Raw genomic sequence first — 14,850 nt, forward strand, 5'->3', positions numbered from 1 at the left:
AGAAGTTTGTTCATTGTTTTCATTGGGCAGTTAACACAGACGTTTCATTTTGAGGGTAATGTTGTACGATCCCCAGAGGCTTATTGCAGCCATTTGAATACTTTCCCCATCAGCGAATCACTTTCATAGTCGTAACCAATTGCTCTTTTTATTCCGAAGGCTTTTGCAGGGACTTTGAGGGGTAATTTCGGGACAATTGTTACAGTTGACATTGGGTGGATGTATAGGCTCATCAGCACATATGTTGATGATGGAGGGCTGTTAGCAGGAATAGCTGTCTGGCGCTCTCACAGGGGACGTGAGATGGTGCACACTGACAGAAATCCTGGATGCTAGTTAGCAAGCAGCAGTGCACTGTCAGGTGGCAGGAGTCAAATCAAATGAGAGCCAAGCCACTCCAGTGCACAATGACAACCACTGTGTCTCATGAATTAAAGATGACTGTATGACGAGAGGGAGGAGACACAGAGCGAGGAGCACCAGGGCAGACAAAGACGGATCAATCCCTTCCTCTTCTTTGTGGGCCACAAGCTTGAATAATAAACACAAGCATTACGTTGGAAGCTTATTTTTGGTCGCAGACGCCAGAAACGATGCGCGGCAGTCTGGTCTGGACTGTGCAGACATGCTCCTAACTCTAATGGCTTAAGTTGGCGATTTAAAAATAGATAATGACCTCCTTTCAACAAATCGTCACCGTCACATCCAGCCAATGCTGCTGGGAAACACAGACACCCCAGACATTTGCTCCCAATCTCAGTTTCCTTCTTGGATCCAGTGGTTTGATTAGCTAGGGGAGCTAAGGACTGGGAATATGATGTATTACGAAAGGGTGGAGATATTTTATTGGTATTCTGGATATTTCCAGGATACTAACACTTTCAAAAATGAATATACAGTCAATGCTGTAGCTTGATGGGAAATATGTTACCCAGTCCAGCAGTGGATATTAGGTTTTTGTTAAAAACCCTCTTTTGTTTAGGGTGGATGGGAGTATTAATATGCATAATTAATCATAATACAATAAATATATGTTTAATTCTAACTAATGCCTTGATTGGTAGTTAAAAATATAAAGAAAACATTCATTTAAATCAAACTAACACCTATCATAAAATATATTAATAACAAATAATTCATCATCATAATATTTATGATATAATTAATTCTAACCCCCTTTTTTACAGTCTTAAATAATGGTTTTAGCTCCATCTTTCATTTAAAAATAAAAACAGCAGGGAGGCTCATCAGCTATGAATAATTAATTAATCTTAATTTAATATTCCATGTGCCAAGCAACCCATTACCATAAGGGGAAAACATTCAGATTATTGTGCCAGCACTCACTTCTGACCCAAGAATTTAACCCTGTGTCAACCAACTCCATTCTCCATAACACAAATAAAACCCAACCTGAGACCTGCCCGACAAAATATTTGCTTCCTGTATTTCTTCCCTTCTTTCTAAGAAGTCAAGCTGTGAACCCAACACAGGGCATGTGTTCTGCATTTAGGTCTAACACTTGTCAGCTCTTTTCTGCCAGTGCTGGGATTGTTTCCTAATAGTACGGTTTATGAGGGCCGGTTTGTGAAGCCAGCGTTTGGATGTTTCCATTTTAAACTGATCATTAAGGCCTGTTTGCAGTGCATTTATTATCTACAAGCAGGGAATATTCTCAGTCAGTCTTTCCACCAAAAAAAAAAAAAAAAGAAAAAAAAGAAAACACATGACACCGCAAAAGCTGCTGGGAGGAATGAAAGTCAAAAAGCAGCATTGGAAGAAAGGAAAACATAAAAATGTACACTACTTAATGACTAAAGAGCTCTGACATCAATATAACCCATGACCCGAATGTGTCAAGACACTGTTTTTAAAAGCATAATAAATCTATTTTAAACACCTGAACGTCTACTTAACCTGTTAGATGCCATATTGATGACATCACAAATGTCCATTTCTTCATAACTGCAGTGTTTTTAAATGTGTTTGGAGTTGAGCAGACACAACTATTATAAAAGCAAGCACTTTGGCCAGCAAAAGGGAGTTTGAATAAAAGAAAGCTTCAAGACCACATCAAGCATAGAAACACAGCACAGATTTTTCCATAATAAGCAAATCAACACGTCTCGTTCATGTACCATTTTATTGGACTTATATAGAAATACTTAAAAAAACATGAAGTAGCACCATTACTTAAGTTTTACTTTGTCATGTAGAACTTTAAATGTCAGAAAAATAAAACTCTTGATACATTTTCAAATCTTGTTTCAGCAAATATAATATTAGTATTTGACCATGAGGTTAAAGGCCTTTTATCATAAAATAAAATATACTTTGTTTTTAAACTTTGCTCAATAAAGTACATATACGCTCAAGTAACTTCACCTACATAATATACATAAACAAGTGGTAAACAAACGTATTAAAATAGAAATCCTAAACCTATAGTGGTGCAACAGAACAGAACTCTGTGATACCCACTGGAATCTAATTCATACAAATTTTTAGAAAGCTTAAACGGTTCCTTTTTTCCGAACGTACTAAGTTTCATACATTTCGACATTTCGTAATAATATAGAATAAAATATGCTTTATATTACTGAATAGAAAATATGCTGGGTGAAACAGATTCAAAAGACATTTTTTTGCTGAACCTAGAAACCCTCCAACCCAACAGAATACTGTTCGATGCAAATACACATTTCGTGGTCTGAATCGCCATCCGCACTTCGAGTGATATTAAAATAATACAGTGTTCGTTGCCGTAAGGCCATACTAAAAAATAAAAAGATATTTGAACCCAGCTACAAAAAAGTTCACTGAACTTAAATTAAAATATCTGTAAACATCTTTGCAATACGAAATATAATCTTTCAAGTCAAAAAAGAATAAAATACTTCAATCTGTATTAATGTCATCATGAATATTTAAAACTTGTGGAATTTCTGGTTGATCTATACATATATATGTAGGATATGTTGCTGTTCTCCCTCAAACGAGTTCCATCGTATAAGCTGCAGTATCTCCACCGCTGTAAGTCTTTGTGTGTCTGTCTGTCTGTCTGTCAGGAAGCCGTCCAGATTCCCCAACCTCGAGATCTGCTACCAGTACATTCGATCAGCGGAATCGAAAGGCTTGTTTATGCTAACAGTCGGCAAACTGACTACGGTACCTGCTCGCTGTCCTTACTTCATTAACGTTTGTGTACAGTTGACTAAAACTATTGATTACTAGGCTTTAATATTTAAAACATGCATTAGATGTTGAAAATATTTGTCCCGAGCTACAGTACATTATGAACAATTACACCGGAACGGCCGTCCCTTTTTGGATACTGCAGCTCTACATACATATGTATATATACATGTACAATAACACACGTTATTAGGGTCTCACGAAGCCACGCTCTTGTCGCTGTTTATGAAAATATACGTATTGCCTGAGTAACTGCAGCATGGCAGACGGGGCATTTGGGCTCGTTCCTCTCGCAGATGCGGTTGGCACACTCCATGCAGAACAGGTTGTGGCCGCAGGGCACCAGGGCCGCGATCACCTCGCTCTCGAAGCACACTGAGCAGTCCCGACTGCCCTTGCGGCTCGTCCCGGATGAGGACGATGAGGAAGATGAGGAGGACGAGGAGATGGATGAGTCGGAGGGCACACCGGAGTGATGGGATCCAGGGAGGGCTGGGGAGTAGCCAGGGAAGCTGAGGGTGCCGCCGCCCGGGTCACTGCGCACCCGGCGTGCCAGGGGGTGCTCCGCCACGCCGTTGGTTTGGTGCAGGGGTGGGGACAACCTGGGCTGGCTGGTGCATCCCACCCCGTTGTTGGCCCGGCGCAGCCCATTGGCATTCGTGGAAGCATTGGCGGGAAAAACGGGCGGCGAGGCGGAGGTGCCATTGGCGCGCTCATACTGGGACCACATCAGGCCCGGCGGTGCAGGAGTGGGGTCGAATCCCGGCGACGACTCGAAGGTCATGTCAGTGCAATCGGGCGAGATCACCTCGCCGCTGTAGACAAATCCATTGGCATTGGCGTTCATGTTGATGTTGTTGTTGTTGTTGTTGCCGTTGCTGGAGGCAGTGTAGCTGAGGGCGGGGCTGGGCGGGCTGTAATCAGCCAGACGGGAGCTGCTGTTGTTACCGCCAAAGTACGAGTCGGTAGAGGCACTCCCCAGAGAGCTGGAGCTGTCGTTGCGGTAGTTGGAGAAAGGCTTGCGACCGGAGGTGGGCGTGACGCTCGAGCTGGGCTTGCTCCACAGGCTGGCGTTCCCGTGCAGGTCGAAACCCACGTCGGTGCCATTGGCGTGGAAGTCGTTCTCGTCTGTGAACTCGATGAGGCCGCCGGTGCGCATGGCGATGTGTGCTTCAATCTCTTCCCTGGCCCGGTCCACATTCTCAGGCATGCCCGTCACCTCAAACACGGGCTCTTTGTCCCGGCTGGGTGTGACGATGTAGGTGTGCGTCTGCTGCTGGATGCGCTTGATAGTGGCCCCCTTGGGTCCCACCACCAGACCCACCACCCGATAGGGAACTCGCACCTGAATGGTGGTCTGGCCAGGCAGATTGGGCGGGCCGGGCACTGTGGCGTTACCATTCAGGGTGCTGTTTTTGTTCCGCGAGGCTCGGATCATTGAGAAGTGCTCGGCCGCCGAGATGATCTCCCTCCTCGCCATGGCTACATCCTCTCGCCTGCCTGTCACAACAAAGACTGGCTCCTCTCCCCGCACTGGAGTTTTGATATACGTATTGGTCTTTGCTCGCAGGGCTTTAATTTTGCAACCTACAATTGCGAGAAATCAAAAAAACTAAAATAAGACAAGGCAAACACACAACCTGGCACAAAACAAAAAGATGCAAGATGGGTGCAAGCGCACAGTCTAGGGGGACAACAATTTTGTCTCTTTTTTTTTTTTTTTTTGTGCATAAATTCAAACCACATGCTCGTCTACTTGACATGCAAGGTCAAAAATAGCACAGGGGGAAAAAATGCATGCTGAATTCAGGATTTTTCTGACCCAACGCAACACTCTAATCATACTGTCAACAACTTGCTCTGTCCCTTCTTACCAGATAGCCAATACAACATGATGTCGCATAGATCTTGGCTATATAATGATGTTTCCTGGTTAAGGAAGTCTATTCCCAATTGGCTATATAGGGAGTGTAAACAAAGTCCACTGAGACAAAGAAATAAAGAGCCGCTGCTGCTTCAATAAAATGGCACTTCAGTCTATAAAGGAATGTTGTGTATAAAGGAGATGACATATTAAAGGTAGTTTGGGTTGTGTCAGAGCTCCCTTGCTTTTGTTTGGTCGGACATAAGGAGGGCAGTGCAGTTGAAAATAGGCTATAACCTACATTCCCTATATATATCATACATGCAAATGACCACATGTCAACATAACACAACAGTATTCTACATAGCCGCATGCACACATTTAGTTCAAGATGATGATAATGATTACCTTGCCTGCCGACAATTTCGGCAACATGCTCGGAGCTGGGAACGGGAACGCACTCGGTCATGTTCACGCTCTTTCTCCTGGGCTCGTTGTCATACAGAGAATTGTCATCGTTATCCAGTCCGAGCAGGGAGAGCTGGTCCAGGGCGATCTGTAGGGCTCTTTGGTCATCCAGGGCGTCCCCCTGCCCGCCGTTGCCGCTCCGCTCCATGTCGGCGAACAGCGAACTAGGCATCTTGGATAGGTCTGGAAACAAAGAGGGGAAAACTTACAGGAGGGTGGGATTGAGCTGGGAACGGCTGGTTTAAAAAGCTCCACGGGTGCGAATTCAATGCGCGTCCTTTTTTCCTCGTGTCCAAATAATAAAAATCAGTGCAATTCCGAAGTGTAGAATTAGCGTTATTCCCGGAGACTGGAATGCCGGTGGTGGCAATATTCCCTTTCGAGTGCGCACCCCTCCCTTGCAGCTCGTTTCTGTTCGCTGTCTGACTCGCTGCAGCCAGACGCGGCACTACCGGAGAATATGTGCGCATGACGTCACCCCGGTCGGACGGGGCAGAGACTGTGCTGCGCTGGGTTGTGATTTACATACGCCGCGCTGATTGGACAGATTCTGGATGGAAGAGAGAGAGGGGGGGGTGACCGAGTTCAGCCACGGCTCGTCGCGGCCCGCCCTTTTCTTTTGTGGTCTTATTAAAAAGCAACATAACACATTTTATGCGAATTACTGTTATTGTTTAACTTTCTCGTTTTTATACCAACAGTGTGGTTAAAACGTACATCAATAAAGAGCTGTTGGTTTACATGACTATATTCTGAGGTGTTGTGAGTCTGTTAGCAGCATTGTCCTTGTGGGTTAGTGCTTATAGATTTGCTTTACTTGCAGTCAGGTGAAAACCCTCCCGCCAAAAATAAGTCAAAAAACACTGGTCACTTTAATGTTGAAAATGTTCAGTTCAGGCAGTATAACAGTAAATCTGCATCATTTGTATCCTCTTGTTATTATTAACACACAGGAGGTATGTGTAAAATGTAAAAAGTTTTACACAAAGAAATGAACAGCACTTTTGAGAAACATCATTAAAATGATGTACTTTTGTTCTACATGGAGCTGAATGGGTGCCATCATGTTGTCATCACATGACCAGTCACTAATAACAACATCTTTACTTTCAGACAGTGTTCATGACACTTCACAAAGCATATATCTAACATCCAAAGCAATATCCATTGTCATGATGTGTGCACGGATCCTATGCGGGCTGAAAGGTGCCAATAAAGCCAAATCCACTGCAATTATTGGGAGCCAGATAAATGTAAACAAAACCTTCTGTGCGCACCTTCATTATTAATAATTCCCCAAGTAATAATTTGTGTTTGGATTATATCATTTGCCTCAGTTTGCATCTAATTTAGATTCTTCAAAACAATCTAGAATTATTTTATTTTTCTCTTAGTGACCTTTAGGCCTACATGTGCTTTTCAAAAGCCTCAATGAAGGACAACGTGCCAAGACATGCACTCTCTTTGTCTACTGCACGCCCTCTCTCTCTCTCTCTCTCTCTCTCTCTCTCTCTCTCTCTCTCTCTCTCTGAAATATATTTAGCATTCATTCACATTTCAGTTACAGCGTGCTTATAAAGTGAACCACCAGATTTATATAATTTTATGCATTTATTCAAAACACGCAAAGTCTCTTTCCAAATGACACCAGCCTCTCCTTCCTTCCAGTCTCACAAGGAATGTGATTGTGTTAAATCATCTAAATTCCTTTAGATGTCCTCATGCATACACCTCAGTCAGTAACATTTGCAGAAAAATATAAATATATAAAAATAGAAAATGTAATAATGCCACTTATGAGATTTGTGAAACTGATTTAAATAACAATGGACCCTTATACAGTCAATTTTTTTTGTGGTGTCCTGATTATCAATGCAAAACCAGCTTCATAATCATCTATTATTGTCATGTTAAAATGAGTCAACACCCAAACAAAAATGCATTTTCTTCACAATTTCATATCAATGTATGTACAAGTGCATGCGAGTAGATGCCTAATCAATATTTCATCCCATCCACAAATATTGGCATAGGCGCAGTTAATGGCCAGTTAGCTATCAACAATACTCTCAAGCACTCTGCCGTTGGCCGGTATGTTAAAGAGCATGATGGAAGTGCTTATTGGTGATCTCCCAGTGGATCCCAAAGCATCTACAGGCAAATACGCCTTTTGTGGCCCGAGCGGGAAGATGGGGTGGGGGCAGGGAAATCTGCTTCTTTTTGCACAAAGAAAATTTCAAACCAATTGAGGGGCATTGAAACGAGAAGCACTTTCTTTGTCACCTCACTCCTGAGGAACAATAGGTATGCTAATATTAACTGCCCCCAAACCTGAGAATGTGATTCAGGGGCTTTTTTTGTTAATATTCACCCCCTTTTTTTATTATTCTTTTTAGTTAAGCACTAGCTGGCTCACAATCTGAGTTTAAAAGCTGCATTGAGAAACATCTGGAGGTGGGAATTATGCTAAAGCCACATGTATGGCTTATTTCTATGCTTTTTTGCTTCAGAAGCTCAGAGAGAGTCACTCTGATTTGCGATTTGCATAGTTATAGACCTTACTCTTTATTGTATTGTGAATTAAAACACTGACAAAGGAATAGAATATATAAGTATATATTTACATGTTGACTGCTATTCAGTATGTGCATGCATTATCATGTTTCATATGTACTTTATCATATGTACTGATAAAGTTGGTCATTCTTAAAGATATCACATTGCAAGTCCAATTCCGATCCAATTCGCTCTTACAGACTGTGGAGAACAAAGGCTGAGGAGCAGCCTCTGTACGTGCTGGCTTCAATCCTTACACACACACACACACACACACGCAGAGCCAGCGGTCGAAAGCCTCAGCCACAGAGTCTGTTTAAAAACCACTATTTCGCATGTCTTTCCAGATCTGTTTCAAAAGTGGGTATGATTGATGTCCTCTCTGCTGCCCAGATGGAGTGACAGAAGGAAGATCATTGTCATGACACAACTTTTACGAGGACATCTTTTTCCTGTTAAACTCGTTTTATGACAACTCACACGTTACTGCATCCGAAGAAATAGAAAAGCGTACTAAACAAAAGCTCTGATGGTTCAATCCTTTCAAAATGTATACAAAAATGTTGCAAGTCTATCTAGAATGGATAATAATTTTATTATTGCATTTATAATTGATTTTGATGAGTATTCTAATATAAAATAATGAATCATGTAATAATAATAAGTATAATAATAATTAATTGTCATATTGGAAAGTCTTTAAAAAAAATCTAAAAGCGTTTAAAGTTGCTTCATGCAGCAAGAAGGCAAAAAATCTTTAAAAAAAAATCTATAAGTGTATCTAAAAAATAAGTTGTGTCACTTAGACTGCAATGAATGGAGAGAAAATGAAGTGTTCTGCCTCTCAGATCTTTTTCTTGGGGTGAAAAAACATCAATAATCTTACATTTTTTACACAATGTCTCAAAGTGCACTCTGATTGGCCAATTTCTACAATCAAAACTCATCAAATTCCTCCAAGACCAAATTATCTAAGCTTAACTATTCACATGTAGAACGTTTCTCCAAAGGAATTTCAGGAGAAACAACTGACACAAAGTAGATTCTGCGAAAGAAAATATATATTAAGTCACCTAAGCAACGAAGGAGCAACCTCTGAGCAATAAAACATCCTTCTGGCTGTGCCGCTATATACGCCTGGCGTATGATTTCACAAGCGCGCCAGTCAAAATATAACCTGCTTTCTTTCAACTAGCACCTTGATGAATCAGGGTTTTCTATAAGTTTGCCGGTTGTCTGTTTCACTCAGTTCATTTAAGGTCCTTAGGTAATCTTAGGCCAGCACAAATAAGCAGAGCGTAAACGTCTAGAGTGGATTCGACATACATAGGTCACCCCAGCTTGTTTTTTCACATGTCCACCTTTGGCAGCTCGAAGAGGCCACTTTAACGCATGCGATATTTGCTGTTTTGCATTAGGAGTTAACCAGCTGCTTAGCCTTTAATGAGAGGAAGAGGGGCTTAGCTTGGCATGACCCAGACCTGTCTGAGTGCAGCACTGCCGTGAGATAGCTAATAAGCCAACAGTCACTGCCGTCTGGCCGGAGAAAAGAAAAAAAACAACGGGAACAAAGACGGCGAGGGAGCATGGACAGAAATTAGAGAAGAGAGGTCACAGATGACAAACTCTGACATCATCAGTTTTGTGTCCTCTGGATGCATGTATTGCACTTGCATTCATTTATTTCCATCCATGTTCTAATGCATTGTTTTTAAGAGCGTTAAAACCGAGTGATATAATCAAGACTATATAAACCCCACCTCTCTCCCCCTCTTTCTCTCTCTCTCTCTCTTTGTCTGCACTGGCGAGCGCAGTGAACACAGACGCATGGCAGTGTTGTGTAATTGAATATGCAGTTTGCAGCTTACGACTGCAGTAAAACCTTATGGCTAAATATCGTAACACAAGCCGTCCCGTTAGCGCTCCCAGCAATTCGTTCAAATGTGCATCAGTATGACGTGTTACGTGAAAAGGTAAAGTAGGCCAGTGCTGCAGTGGTGCAGTGTGTGTGTTTGCATCGGCCCATCCCTTCGCAGACTGCTACCCGCACTGACACACTGAACTCGAGTGCCACTGATTCGCCTCCTCCCATTGGCTGTCTGCCAGACGCCGGGAGAAGAAGCATGCAGCAGAGCAGAGCACAGCACAGCGGCAGGACAGCTGGGGCTGCTCCCCCACAATGCACCAGTCCCACCCAGGCCCTCCTAATCCATTCTGCCTCTGCGCTCGCCCCTCCCGCCTCCAGCGCCGCCGCAGAACCCTTCGGATACTGTACAGCCCTCTGCGTCTCAGCCAGAACCAGGGAAGTCCGCGCCTATTGCGTTAAATAATGAACGATAAATCTCATCAATATTTAGCAGTCTGGATGCATGACTCTTTATGTAAAAAAATGGCATTGTTCAACAAATACAGTGACAATAACAAACACATTAGTAGCCTACATGCAAGGTCGTTACCATTGAGCTTTTTATTTAAAGAATTTAAATAAAGGAATTAATGGGGTTTAAGGGAACAATGAATCAGAAAGAACAACAGCAAAAGCCCTAGAATTCATTAAGTAATACATTGGCAAATCATATTTTATTTTGAAATAAGCACACCTTCAATCGTGTTAATCGTAGGCTATACCTAATATGCCGAAAATGGCTTTGTTAATGTTTCACAGTCAATTACATGAATCACATTTTCAATTCAAAACGGTGGAATTCGACAAAAGGTCGAGTAGTTTGCATCACTGGATATAGTTGATCATTTAACATTTATACCGTACTAGAAACTATCAAAAAAAGAAATGTTTAGCTTCTTACCTTGCACTCTTTCATTGTTAAAACTGTAACCTAAAAACAGTAAAGCCTGCCTTCTGTGATTTGATTGGCAATCTCAATCATTTTGACAGAGTGATGACATATTTTGGCTAACCTGGAAGTTAGCATCACACTGGTTACCTCGACAAAAACCCAATACACTGTAAAAAATATATTTGAATGATTTATCACAACATTTTTTCTTTTGCCAAAAAAACTTAGATAATGTATTTCAGATTACATATTTTGAGTTTCTGTTGATTAAACCAATCCCCATCATTGTTTTAACTTATTATAAATTTTTTTTTTTCAATTAACTCAAAATTTAAATGCAACCAGGTTACTTGCTTTTTTAAAGTCCCCTGTGGTGAAAATCAAGCTTTTAATGTTGTTTATATGTCTATGTGGTGTTTTTAATATGCTTTAAGACAAACCATGTGCAAATTCATAAGTCAACACCATTGCTGAGTATTTTCTCCTTAAAGCTGCATTGAACCAAAGACAGTCTCAAAAACACGGTTTGAAATCACTGGTGTTTCTGATGTCACAAACTGCCTTGTAACCAATCACGTCAACATGTGATCATCAACGAGTGGATCCCTGAGCTGGTGTGAGTGAGTGGAGGCGGGGCTAATTTGCATATTCATAGAACTGTGTATACTAAATGAGGCAAGGGTGTAGAGTTACATTCAAGCTATTTTAAGGCATACATAAATTTTTTTTCCAAGGAAAAAACTTTTAAATATGTCATTTTGGTGATCAAAGGTGAGTTTTAAGGGATACAATGATTGACTACAAGGGGATTTTAAGATAAACCAACAAATTTTCACAGTGTAGGTTTTTTCCAGGCTTTTGAATTATCGCAAAAAAAAGAAAAGAAAAAAAAGCTCTGTGAGCAATCACAGTTTATTATACTTTTCCTTAACCTTAGCCTAGGCTATAAATGAACTAAATCATGATTGCTCGACTTCAATGTCACCAACTCTAAACTTCTGACAGCTCTTTCAGGCTTTATTAAAAAACATATTCCCTGAAAGTGTGAGTGCTGAAATGCTAACCCGTTTCCGGGTTTTGGTCTACAAAACTATGTCATCCCTGCAGCACACTATTGATGAGTGTTGTTAGACATAATGGATTAATTAATAATGAATTTACAACTTAACCTGCATACATACAAATATAAATCTCTACTGCTTGTTTGTGAAAAAATAAACTATAACATCAGCCAGTAATATATTAAAAGTTGGATATATAGTATTTTCTACCTGCATAGCAAATATTGGCTGTGTGATTGTTTATATTGTTGCAAAAGTAAATGATCTCACAGCTCAATATTTAAAGTTGGATATGCATTACATCCAATTGATCCGCATACATACAGTAATCCCATGGGGTGATATATTCTATATAGCATATCTTAACTGCTTGATTGATTCTATTGTTGAAAAATGTTATCGCCTAGCTCTAATCTGCAAATGCAACTATATGGCATGAAGATATTAAAATATTATGAACATTACCATCATGATTTTCTGTATAGCTTCTTTGAAACAACGTGTATTGTGAAAAGAGCTGTACAAGTAATTTTGACTTGACTCCCTGCTGAGGCAAACCAGGTTAAAAATTCAGAGCAGCATCAAGAATATCAAACAATGTGGCCATTTGATGGAGGCCCGGTAGACAGAAATGAGGAATGGGGAGGTCCGGTGTTCGTGCCCAGCGGTGCGCTGGTTAATTGTGCTACTAATGAGCAAATAGAAGCTGTGCAGCTTTTGCAGGGAGGTAATCGGGTAAAGATCCTCACCGTGCCAACTTCCAGTGCCCAGGATGGGATCGTTGACAAAAGGCATCCACTCGACCCTAAACAACAAAAGAAACAAGGTGTTTCAGATAGGTCTGCCTCACAAAAACAAAGAAAACAGGCCCAGTGCTACAGCCCTGAGGAATCACTTTAAATGAAGCAGGAAGAAGGAAGGCATGCAACAATCATCATCACTCACTGTGAGGCTGTAGGGGACAAACGGGTCTCAAATCATTCACACACAAACACAGCATTAGATAGACTTCTTGCTAACATGTTGAGTCTTAGATTGAAGGGGTACATTTATAGTTTTTACTTTGTGATAAAAAAAAAAGTAATGCACACCTGCTTTGCATTGCACAATAAATTCACAGTGATAGCCTGGGAGCCTGCCACATATCGGAAACGGTAATGTGAGTCAGTAGGGCAAAGTTCATCGCTCATCCTGCTAGCTTTGTTTGGGAGTGTCAACTTTCCTTTAGAGCATAATATACAAATCAAGTGAGATCTCAACAGCAGCTTTTCCCAGACTACTTTTTAAAGAGACTACTTATTTGTAACCACAGCCTAGAGGCGGGTTTGCCGTTCTGTGAGGAAGCTGATTCGCTGTAAGGCAAGTTCTTCTCGCTTGTTTCCATTAATCAAGCAAGTGTATAGATAAATAATATGTTGTATATGCTCCTTTTTTCATTCAGCATGGAATTGGGTCAACTGCACACATTAACCCGTTTCACTCTTCCTCAGCTTCAGCATATTTCCTTCCTCCCTCTCTCTCTCTCTCTCTCTCTCTCTCTCTCTCTCTCTCTCTCTCTCTCTGCCCAGATGCACTGCAGTTTAGCAGCAGCTGGATTCAGTTGAGGAGTAAAGAAAGTTTTGTCTTTGAAACCTGTTTTTAGGGAGTGTATTTGGAACTGAAATTTGAGGTTCCACCCCTTAACATATGTTTTTTTTTTTTTTTTTTTTTTTTTTGTGGCTTTTTAGCTTTGTGGCCAATTCTATATTCTAATGTACTCACACAAGTTGAGAATTTTTAGCACATTCTCTTTGGGGAAATGGACCAAAAACACTGTGCTAATTACTTATTCTGAACTAAACAGATGCCCATTTAATGCTCTTTACAAAAAGGAAAAAAGGGGGGGAACATATAATTAAAAGTGTGGCACTGCTAATGGTCTTTAAACGTCTACAACAAGTAGAGTAGCCTGATTCTCAAACTAATGACTCTTATATGTATGGTTCTTATAATGAATCAGGTAAAATACTTTAAAATCAGTCAAGACTCTGAACCAGTGGTTCTTTAAGGCCCCCCATAAGTATTTTTTATATATATCTGCTGTAATGACAACGCTATTGGTGTGGGAATATATGAAAATTGTTAAATAATATAATTTTTTAAAATCTCATAAAAAAAAGTTCACACTCTTTATGACCAATGAATTTACATGAGGATGTTTTTTTTTTTTTACTCACAAATAGCCATTTCTACTTGATGAAATATTTTAGGTCTTTACATATAGCTAGAAAAGAATTCTATTCATTAAAGAAACTTTGATGACTTTCCAAGATTTTATTGATTTCCACTACTTTTCCGGGTCAAGAAAATTTCCTTATGGTTTTCAAAGACTGTGGGATTCCTGGTTCTTAAATGAAATCGACTGTTGTTAAGGAAACAAATTCAAATAAGAAATGTAATGTCCGTTCACATCTCGATTTTTATCAGTCTTAGTTCATTTTAAAGCTTATTTTAACTGCAAAGTGTAACTTTTGTCATGACAAACTCAAAATCATCTCACTTAAGGCTTGAGACTTGCAACTTCAACTAAACAAAAACATTCAAATATGTAAGTAAAAACAGTATTGTTTTGTTTAGCCGTCACTATATTAGATAAGTTCTAAAAATATATATCATTAATGCAGTCATTAAAGGTGTCGGAATTGGAACCAGAATTGTTACGTTCCGTACGACTCCAATGCCTATTCTTGAGATGGTAGAGACGAACAGGAATCAGATTTGAAGTTCCATTGACTCCAGGCTGCATTGATTTGTGTTTGGAAGACGGCCAGACCCGAGGCAGCGGCAGTAACAGCAGTAACTCTCTCACTCTCTCTCTCTCTCTCTCTCTCTCTCAGCGCAGGACCCGCTGCATCGAGGAAGAACTCTC

The 14,850-nt window shown here is 40.6% G+C and overlaps 1 protein-coding gene across 1 annotated transcript; it reads right to left on the reverse strand.

Moving 5' to 3' along the window:
- Positions 1-2,124: 2,124 nt before the first annotated feature.
- On the reverse strand, positions 2,125-5,977 carry mex3b (mex-3 RNA binding family member B). Its single transcript, XM_082150735.1, has 2 exons — positions 5,468-5,977; positions 2,125-4,782 (listed from the first exon to the last, which is right to left on the reverse strand). The coding sequence occupies exons 1-2, from the start codon at positions 5,697-5,699 to the stop codon at positions 3,419-3,421; spliced, it is 1,596 nt and encodes a 531-aa protein (XP_082006861.1). The 5' UTR covers positions 5,700-5,977; the 3' UTR covers positions 2,125-3,418.
- Positions 5,978-14,850: the final 8,873 nt, after the last annotated feature.

The sequence above is a fragment of the Leuciscus leuciscus genome (assembly GCF_965113295.1).
Source record: "Leuciscus leuciscus genome assembly, chromosome: 2".
Lineage (NCBI taxonomy): Eukaryota > Metazoa > Chordata > Actinopteri > Cypriniformes > Leuciscidae > Leuciscus > Leuciscus leuciscus.

What these genes read in the sequence shown, in the direction of transcription:
- mex3b (XM_082150735.1), bottom strand. Translation starts at nt 5,699, where the DNA reads ATGCCTAGTTCGCTGTTCGCCGACATGGAGCGGAGCGGCAACGGCGGG. An exon ending in CGAAATTGTCGGCAGGCAAG is followed by an intron (nt 4,783 to 5,467) that starts GTAATCATTATC and finishes TCGCAATTGTAG; the next exon opens with GTTGCAAAATTAAAGCCCTG.